At 37.2% G+C, this 9959-nt stretch overlaps 1 protein-coding gene across 2 annotated transcripts; it reads right to left on the reverse strand.

Moving 5' to 3' along the window:
• Nucleotides 1-1118: 1118 nt before the first annotated feature.
• Nucleotides 1119-4247, reverse strand: hlx1 (H2.0-like homeo box 1 (Drosophila)). 2 transcript variants are annotated; one of them, XM_077233692.1, is made up of 4 exons: nucleotides 3732-4234; nucleotides 3349-3495; nucleotides 2946-3130; nucleotides 1119-1854 (listed from the first exon to the last, which is right to left on the reverse strand). In XM_077233692.1, exons 1-4 carry the CDS (start codon nucleotides 4123-4125, stop codon nucleotides 1525-1527), a joined length of 1056 nt encoding a protein of 351 aa, XP_077089807.1. In that variant the 5' UTR covers nucleotides 4126-4234; the 3' UTR covers nucleotides 1119-1524. The 2 variants fall into 2 exon arrangements, with proteins under 2 accessions (XP_077089807.1, XP_077089808.1); XM_077233693.1 differs by lacking the exon at nucleotides 3349-3495 and having other exon boundaries at nucleotides 3732-4247.
• Nucleotides 4248-9959: the final 5712 nt, after the last annotated feature.

Here is a 9959-nt window from a genome sequence, read left to right on the forward strand (position 1 = left end):
ATTAACGTGACTCAAAAGAAGGACTTACAGGCCAAAAAACGACACTTTCCCCGTCCATCACAGCCTTATGATGTCAATGTTTCACAAACGCTGGGAAAAACTATCAAACCAGATGCTGCTTATCTGGATTATACTGTAAAAAAAGGTGGATAGTAACTTTAAAGAGCTATTTCTACCAGATTTAACTCATTAATTAGGCTAATGTACGTCGACTCAGAAAAAAATGTAAAATCTAAATTACTTTGTTGAACACAAAAATATTATTTAATATCACGGTGAATAGGCTATTTAATTATCAGTTAAAAAAACTAAAACAGTTCACTCTAAAAAATACTGGGTTGTTTTAACACAATTTTGGGTAAAATGTGGACAAACTCAGCCGTTGGGTTATATTTTCAATTCAACGTTTGGGTTTGTCCAAAATTGGGTTGAAACTAAACTAAATGGTAAAAGGTAAGCGAAAATATATATAAATAGCCTAATTGTTTAAAAAAAAGCATTAAAACAGCCTTCCTCTTTTTTCTTAATGCATGTAACTGGGGTTTTATTGTTTTCAGTTGTTTACTGAAACCCTTAATGATGCTTTGAATCTTTAGTTTGGATGACAGAATTCACTATTGCAATAAACAAAACCTGCTAGGAAAAACAAACACGTGACGACTTGCCTCAATCTTCCTCCACGCATCTTGTTTTTATCTTAAGTTTTATTTTTAAATTTCACAATTTCGATGTTTAATCTAATCTTTTTTGCAAACTTGTTACAATGTCATCGTCGTAAATTATGCAATGTTGCAATTCAACATCCGACAATAACTTGGCCTATTAGAAATGTGTTGCAAGAGTTTATCACGATAGACAATTAACTCTTTTTTTATATGCTTAGGTAGGCCTATAACATATATGTGTAAATAAGAATCATAATGATAATAATGAAGGCGATTATTATAATTACTATGCTATATTTAATTATTTAGAATAGTTACATAAAAAGTGACGAAATTCAAAATGCATCCGCTGTATTTATAGGCCTAGGCTACTCGGTTAATCGTTCTTGAATTTTGGATGTTAATCGTTTTTGTATCGTTATTGAATTTCCATAAATAGGCTACCACTTGGAATATTAGTAACAAATGTTTATTTACATTTTCAGTGCAAATACTTACAGACAAAATATAATACAATCAAGTCTTAATTCATGAACATTCGATTCCCAAATCGTCATAAAAAAGACGAGCGGTTCGGTTAAAGCAGAGCGATGCTTTCCTTCCTCAGGGATCACGAAGGGTCTGTTTCACGATGGAAGACATGATGAACCGATGGCTCGAGAAGGCCTGTGTGTGTGTGTGTGTGTGTGTGTGTGTGTGTGTGTGTGTGTGTGTGTGTGCTGTATTTGGTGTCTCTGTCCCGTCAGACGCTGTGTGTTTGTGGTGTTCACTTCAGATGACTCGGTTCCGGCAGTACTCGCGTGTTTAAGGTGTTCACTTCAAATGACTCGGTTCTGGCAGGCTCGTGTGTTTGAGGTGTTCACATCAGATGACTCGGTTCCGGCAGGACTCGTGTGGCTGGACTCGGTTCTGTCGTGGAGTGTGTGCTGGTTGTGTCCTGCGTGCTGACAGTCGGAGGTCCGGGAATAATCACACTGGCTTTGTTGAGGTCAGAAATGTCCACGTCGCTTTTGTCCTCCGTATTGTCTTCGAATTCGGACTCGCTCGGTTCGCTTTCGCACTCGGAGTCGTCGCGCTCTTTCTGCTCGGTCTCGGTGGATTTATCCGGTTCTTTCTCTTTGTCCTTCTGCGCCTGCGCTTCCTTGGAATGCCTCCATTTCATCCGCCGGTTCTGGAACCAAACTTTTACCTAAAACAAGGTTATAATAATTATTATACTAGAATTATTTGTTGTATGGATTTATTTCACCTTCATTTATATAGGCCTAGCGCTTTTTTTCTTTTAACAATATAGATTGTTTAAAAGCAGCTTTACAGTGATAATAGGAAATTAAAGTAAGAGAGATTGTTTTGGCTTTATTTACAGCATCTCTAGAATAAAGTTAATGTGCAGCTAAAGTTAGTTTATTTATATATTTATTTTAATAAAATGTAAATATGCACTCTAAAAATGAAGGGTTGTTTTACCCCATGTTTTAAACAATATTTTTGGTTCATATTTTTAAGTTAAAAATTGAAACCCAATAATGTCCATATTTGACCCAAGCAAGGGTTGAAACATCCCAGCATTTTTTTTAAATCTATGTAGCCTATTATTATTATTTATTGGACTGTTTTGATGTTTTTGTGATTTACAATTAAAAGATCAACGTGCATTATTAATTGCATGTACATAGGCTACAAAATTATAGCTAACAAACTAGCTAACTAATGCATGCACAAACCATAAATCATAAGGTTTTGATCGAAATGCCGAGTGGAATTGGAAGAAAGGCAGAGATTCAGACGGTTTCCAAACATCACTCGAAAGTTTTGAAACTCTTATCACATTCCCCATGCTGTTTGTCGTGTCATTTCCGATATAAAACAAGACAGAAACTCTTGCCCAATGCCTTAAATTAGGCTGTTTTGAAATGAAACGACTGAACCCCACCTCTATTTGCAATAATTCGTTATAATTGACTTTCATTTCTCTAGAAATGTGTGTGTCGCAATGCTGCAGTTTTTCCACGAGCTCGAGCACTCCAGATGGCCCGTGTCGTCTAAAGTTAATTTCATTATGCCAGTATCGTATCATAATTTAAACAGCCTATATATTAGTAGTCAACATGTGAAGTGAATCAAAAAAGTTCATCAAAGTTGTCCTATAAGACAACAATGCGTATTGTTCAAAATCCTTGTATAACTGTGATGAAAGGTTTTGATCCGCTTCAAATGCTGCCTACTGAATATATAAATGTCATTATCTTTTATTACGCAGTGATTTGCATGAATAATCACCTGTGCATCGGTGAGTCCCAGCATCGCTGCCAGTTGTTTTCTGTCCGGTTTCGTGACATATTTCTGGATCTCGAAGCGCTTCTCCAGGCCTTTCCTCTGCAGGTTGGAGAACACGGCTCTGGACCAGGATCTTTTCCTCTTGTAGGTCTGTGGCATTGTGTCTTTGGAAAGCACCGCATACGGCCCTGTTTGAGGCAAAAACACGCGCCATTAGAACACACAGGCATTTCAATGCAATTTAGACAAATGCATCATGCAATGACTTTATAACCGACCAGAGTGCGTGTTATTGAATCATCTGTACATGTGCATGTGCGAAATAACCACCGCATTCACATGCATTCAGAGCAATTAAAGTTTCATCCCTCTTTAGGGCTCAACTGGGATGTGATGTCTACACTACCTGGGAAGGAGTCCTGAAACTGATGTTGCCCTGATTGTCTGCTTATTGAACCCATCATGGAGGAGGTTTCGTCTATGGACGCGAAGTACGGGCTGGCAGACACATGGACTGCTGACTGACGATTCAGACTAACAATCGATGTGAGATCTGTTCCAGAACGACAAAAACCAAACAATTCAACTAATTCCAATTGTATTAATTGCATAAACAGGGCCATAACCGCCACAGATATTAGGATGGACGCGTCTAAAGCAAGAGCATTTTGCGGCTCACTGTGATGTTATGACTATATTCTAAATAAATCTAATTGCTCTGTCCTCTTGTCAAAAGTGAGGTGTGATGTGATACACTCACAAAAAAAAAAATCATAAAAACACTCGTACCTCTCAACGATGGCGCATCTTTTGCCTTCGGCTCGAAGTCTGTGGATAATATCCGATCAATCCCGAACTTGAGGTCTTTGCTGGACGGCGGGGGCGCGGAATGCGCGTGCATGGGGGATCTGGACACTGATGTCAAGTGTATTCCGTGCCGGTGATACGCGCGCGCGTCTGGAGTGACCGGGGACGGGCGCAGGGGAGACCCGGACGCGCGCGCCCCAATATGAGCCATAAGCGAAGATGAACCGGGGATATTTTCCGCATCTCCAACGTGCAGAATATCAGCAATGCAGAACGAGGGTTTTTTCATGCTATCCACCCCAAAACCACCCGAACAGTACGTGGTCCAAAGGCTAAAGTTCGATGCGTAAAACGGGTTGAGTCCCGTCGTGTACATCCCGGCAGGAGAAGCCAAACCTTCCTGACAGAGAATCTCATGCAACGAGGACGAGCGCACAGTCAAGTTTAAAGAGCTGAACTCTCTCGTGTTCCTCCTCGAGTATGAAACTCCACACAGGAGTCGCACAGATCAAGCTGGAGTTCTGTTATTGATTGGCTCTTCATGAGCCAATGGAAGTTGACAGAAGTGTTCAACACGCCCCACGGAATATGAGTTTGACCGAGAGCACTTCCATTAAAAATCAACGCATTTATTAATGCGCAAAACACGCAACCATTGGAATTAAATTGCATCTTTAATTGGATATCGCACGTGAAGATGTATTTATGCAACGATTTATTAAATATAAGCGAATGGATATACATGCAAATAAATACTTAAGTTCTTGATATATTAGCAAAGTTTTAGTTTACATGGGGTGCATAATAGGCTATATATATGCACGCAGGGAGAGATTAGCATTGTTTTTTTTAATGTTGCACAGTTATATAATTATGTTATGATTTTACATACACATTAAAGATAAATAATATAATGTTATAGGCTATACATTATGCATTCAAATCAATATCGAGTTTTGCATGCATTCGCAACAGTTCTGACCATGTTTTCTTTTTTTTTCTTTTTATATGCAAACAAAATTCTCTGAAAAGGAATGCTCCACAATCATAAGTCTACAGTATTCTCCTTTATCCTGACGCCTGTGAGTGTGTTCTGTTCTGGGAGTCATCCTGTTTTTGATGAGCTCTGATTCAGGCTAAATGAGCGGATATTCCTGCTAGATTTAGGCCAAAAATAGAAGATGCTTTAGTATTTTAGGATACAGCAGAGGACCCTTATTTCCTCCGGCTCGCAGAGGTGGAACTCTATAATGACTGTTAGCACTTCCTTTTTTCAATATTTGTGCAACTTTATCTCAACTCGCAAGTCGCGCGGTGACGCAAATCCGTCCTTATGCTTATAATAAACAGAGGAAATCTATTCTCCGCTCAAACAAAAACACAATTAACTTCAGAGGCGATACTTCATACATATGTACAAGTTCAGCCCATGGCAACCATATATTACTGTGCCAAAATTAAAGCGCTTTTCACATGCTGTTTATAGTGGGAAAACAAAAACAGATAAATTATTATTATTACATTTGTTTTATATATAGCCTATTAATAGCATCTAACATAAAGGTTTGTTTATATAATATATAAATATAGACGCTATATAGGCTATATATATATTACATATATACATATTTATTTATGTGTGTGTGTGTGTGTGTGTTAATACATACATATCACATATAAACAAAACTGTATAATAATATTATTATTTAGCCTATATAACTAGGCCTGTATAAAAATATGTATGCATATGCGAAACTATTTCTAGAAGGCATCAGATGATGCTTGGTATGTTGCCATGTCATGTTTATGGTCATTAATAAGAGCAGATGAGTTTTATCCCATGCAGTTTTTATTTTAGAATATCTCTCTTCCTCTGGTGTTGTTCATTATCCGTGATTCATTATCCCGGAAAGGTCAATGACCCTGACTGCCTCCTATCACGGTGTTTTCGAATGACTCCATTCCGGTTTAAATTTAGAGATGAAATGTAGCGCTTTGCTCTCGATCAAGCAGTCAAAACAATCCAGGGAAGAGGATGCGGAAGACGCGCCGCATGCGTGTGAACGCGCGCGTTATTTCAGGTGCCGGCGGCGCGTCTTGAACCCTGAGAGTCACGAGCGAGATCATAAAACCTGAGCGGGCATCACCTACTGTATCAGTCAACGACTAACGAGTATAGGCCTGTAGATATGCAATTTAATATAATCAGGAGCCTACACCCAGAACATCATTTTACTAAGCCACGACTAAATAATATTTAGTATTTTGTTATAGCCTACATAATCTAATTAAAATAGCATTTTTCTTAAAATACTAAAACGGGTTTAATGTCCTGAGATGAGCATTTGTTTTTCACATTAAATGTTCTTAACATTAAAATAAATCTAAATTTAATTGTATTTCCCGATTATTATTTTTTTAGATCATATCCAGTTATGTAGCCTAGGCCTACTTGCAAAATAATTTTCTGTTTTTGTACCTATTCTGAAAAGAAAATCATGCACACGCTCAAGATTTACGCATTGCAATTAGGCCTAATAGTAAAATTCCTTAAAAAATTGAATTGAATAATCCTTACATATTCATATCATTAATTAAAAATGTTAAATGAGTAAAAATTAAACTAGTTTGTTTTACTCATTTAAAATTCTGTAAAATTCTAATAAGGATCATTCAATTCAATTTGATGGAATTTTATTTGCAATGCGTAAATCTTGAAAAAGGCTTACACGTTTTTGAAGTCTATTATTGTTTGAGATTAATTCTTACCAACAAAGAAGATTTTGTAGAATGTAATTTATAACACATTTGCTTCCCTCTTTTTCTTTGATTATTTTTTAAAAACTTAAAATAATAATAATAATAATACGCGTAGCATTCTTTACCTATTAATATTTTATGTCATAGTTCTCTAAAAAATGGTAATTGAGTTTAATATATATGGAATAATGTCGTGCTCAGGTCAAGAGATCAGGATGAAAGTTTCGGTCTACACGGAAGAAAACAGGTTCAACCCAGAGCTTCCGGATATCTTTATTGTCCATATCCATATCTGCATTCCTATCTATATCTACGCCTGTATTGTGATAATTCGTGTTGAAAGCACAAAGACATCTGCTGTAGTCATTAAACCAGTGATTCAACAGTAAAGATAATCAAAAATCATCCGGTTTCATTGCTGTAACATTTCTCTGCACGTCTGTCGTGGTTTGATAAAACATTATAGGCTACTTGCCTTAATCACTTTAGTGATTTGATTTGGGAATAGGAACTTTCTTCTTCTTTGCAATGATAACATAATCTACTGGTCCTTTGGGAATGACTTTATTTCTGGACCCCCCATCAGGAGCATCTGTCTGTCAGCAGTGACGGGGCTCGTCATGCCGGAAACATTAAGATATTATTAAAATATCATAATCGTTAAATGCCGATCCTGGGAAAGTTTGAGGACCTTGTGGAATTGGTTTGTTTTCCCCAAATTCCCCCTGGTTGATGCAATCACTGTCCTGAGAGTTCAATAGCGATCTAGCCAGCTCACTGCGGTTCATTTGGGGGATTTGACAGCCTCGGGAAACATTTGTCACGGATTATTAATTGCATTTTTAAACGCACCCTTGACAGAATTGAAATCCTTCGGTAGCCTAATCATATTAGATAAGCATCGCATAAAAATATAGGCTGGAAGTTAACTATCGCAAAATAATTTCTGTTAACCGAATTATATTTCATATAGCCTACATTTCAGAAAATGCTTGCTACATTGCGACTACAGACATAGAAGATCGTAAATGACGTAGTTGGTCTTTATGATGGTTAACAGGTTTATAGCACCACAAAGGCTTATCAAAACTATCAGTAGGCTATTGATTTTATAAATGGTTCAACCAAGTCCAAGAACTATAGCCTACTTGAGCAGTGTGCGAGCGAAAAGTTACTTTATAGAGACTTTAAATTTAGTTTCACGAGTCGCGAATCCTTTTTTTTTATTTACCCCTAGCACAGTTAACTAAAAATATTTAAAATCTTAATGTTTTAAAAAAATCATGTACATGTCCCATACTGTTTTTTTTCTTAAATAGGCGTATAAATATATAGGAAAGCGCAAACGGCCTCCTGTTCCACGCAAACGCGATTTCGCGACTTAGCGATATTCACTGTTCCCTGAATAAAAGTGCCGTACATTTATTTTTATCCCTATATATATATATATGAGAAAAAAAATATTATATATATATATAATATTTTTTTTCTCATATAGGCTATAGGCTATAGGCTATGTGTTTCCACACACGGCCTTTCACGCTTTTGCAAACGCGACTTAGAGTTAGCGACATTTAGCCTAATCCGTAAAAAAATTCTCATTTATATCAATAAACATAGGCTATATTTTTTCTTTACATTTCCACACGTGCCTGTATATAATGAACATAATGCATTCAGAGAGGATCGAGGTTGCTCACGGAAAATGATGCTCATCTGCTTCAGTGAGGATGTTTTTCTAGACACAAAGCGAAGACAAAACAGACATTTTAGAGACACAATAACTACAATCTGCTCACTATATCCCCTTTATTAAATGGTTTTTAACCCATACCAGTAGAGCAGGATGTCCAATTTGATACAATTTAATGATAGCAATGAAATGAACGCACAATATTTAGCCTACTCAAAATCAAGCAAAGCAGAAATTATATTATGCCCCGATAAGGCTGTCAGTGGGCTAGATTTTTATTGTCGTCGATGCTAACAGGCTCAAGATGCTCCTTAAACCCCTTGAGTTTATATGAGCAGCGCAGATTGAAGTGTCTTTGGCCTTTTGTTTGTAAAGGAATCCAGTTACTCCTCTTGGCCAATATACGCGGGGTTAAATCAAAAGCTCCATGTTAAAAAACCAGCGAGACTAATGGGAACGCGGAAAGGTCATAACAAACCATTACAGTCCAGTCGAAGATCCACCTCACAGAGCTCCTGCTGGCCCGATTAGAGCCCTTAATGGTCTGCAGTGATCGATTGTGCACTTGTTTACTGAAAGTCATCGCTCTTGAAAGAAGCCAGATGGAAATAAGCCTGCGTTCATGATCGGCGTGATGAATTTCTGCAATAACGCCACGTTTAATGGAAGGAACGCGCGCGCCGTATTATTAGCTACATCTTAAAGATGAAGTGTAATTTCCAATTACCCTTCCTCTGATGAAATATACAAATCAACAAATTAGTCTAAGTTTGCAAAGTATAAAATGCCTAAAATAAACCTAGGCTATATAAAACACAATTAAATTCAACAACACATTTTTATGCAAGAAAACGAGTAATAAAATACGTTTGAATCTATTAGTCTAATGCACTGATTTTATTCCATAGATTGTTTTTTATTATTTGCTAAATTATCCTAAATATGAATGTCAGGTCACATATTTCCCGAGTAATGTAAGAACATTTCTAAAAATAAAAAAACAACATACAATTATAGCCTAATGATTTCATTAAATAGGCCTAATAAAGTATTTAACAGGAAAAAAAGTGTAACTTTCTAAACTAGGGCAAGACTCTAGTAATATACAATTCATTTTGCTTTATTATTGAATTATTCTCAGATGAATTGCTTTATCAGAGCAATAATTGAACTATGCATATTCAGAGAAATGTTGGCATTGCATTAACTGGAGTCTCAAACTGAGAACTGTGTGCATGTGAAGCTCGAGCTGATGCTGCTCTCTAGTGGTGAAGTCCAGCTTCAGACCCTCATGCTTCACACACTGATCCATGTTTCAGACGCAGTCATCGCTTTTGCTTGGTGAACATCGTCAGACATGACTGCTGTGTAACTTTACTCAGCCTGGTCTATTCTAATAGATTTGAAAGTGTCCAGATTTGACCCGTCTCGTTTCCCAGTGCAGAGTGTGTCTGGGGAGCCACTCCGTGTAGAATCCAAACACATTTGGCAGCAAAAGCTCATATTTCATCATTGTTTACTGCATATTCATTCCTGCAATCCCCCAATGCGACAAGAGTCAGCTGTTAGAATACTTCCTTATAAATGTCATCCTGAGAGCTTCTGGTTGAAGACTCCAGTGTCACTGACTCCGTAACACACATTTTCTTTAAACAACATAATTAGGATTACACAAAATGAGCATGATTTCATCCAGACTGAAGCTAGTTTCTCACTGGAGGTCACTATTACTATCAGTGCTATATTGACATAAATGA

The sequence above is a fragment of the Siphateles boraxobius genome, unplaced genomic scaffold (assembly GCF_051911475.1).
Source record: "Siphateles boraxobius isolate OS27281-9 unplaced genomic scaffold, OSU_SipBor_1 183, whole genome shotgun sequence".
Taxonomy (NCBI): domain Eukaryota; kingdom Metazoa; phylum Chordata; class Actinopteri; order Cypriniformes; family Leuciscidae; genus Siphateles; species Siphateles boraxobius.

Excerpts from the sequence above, each read along its gene's own strand:
- hlx1 (XM_077233692.1), bottom strand. The coding sequence starts at position 4,125 with ATGTACACGACGGGACTCAACCCGTTTTACGCATCGAACTTTAGCCTT. Across the intron at positions 3,496-3,731 it reads AGATGCGCCATCGTTGAGAG|ATCTCACATCGATTGTTAGT; the intron begins GTACGAGTGTTT and ends GTTCTGGAACAG. Across the intron at positions 1,855-2,945 it reads TGGGACTCACCGATGCACAG|GTAAAAGTTTGGTTCCAGAA; the intron begins GTGATTATTCAT and ends ACCTTGTTTTAG.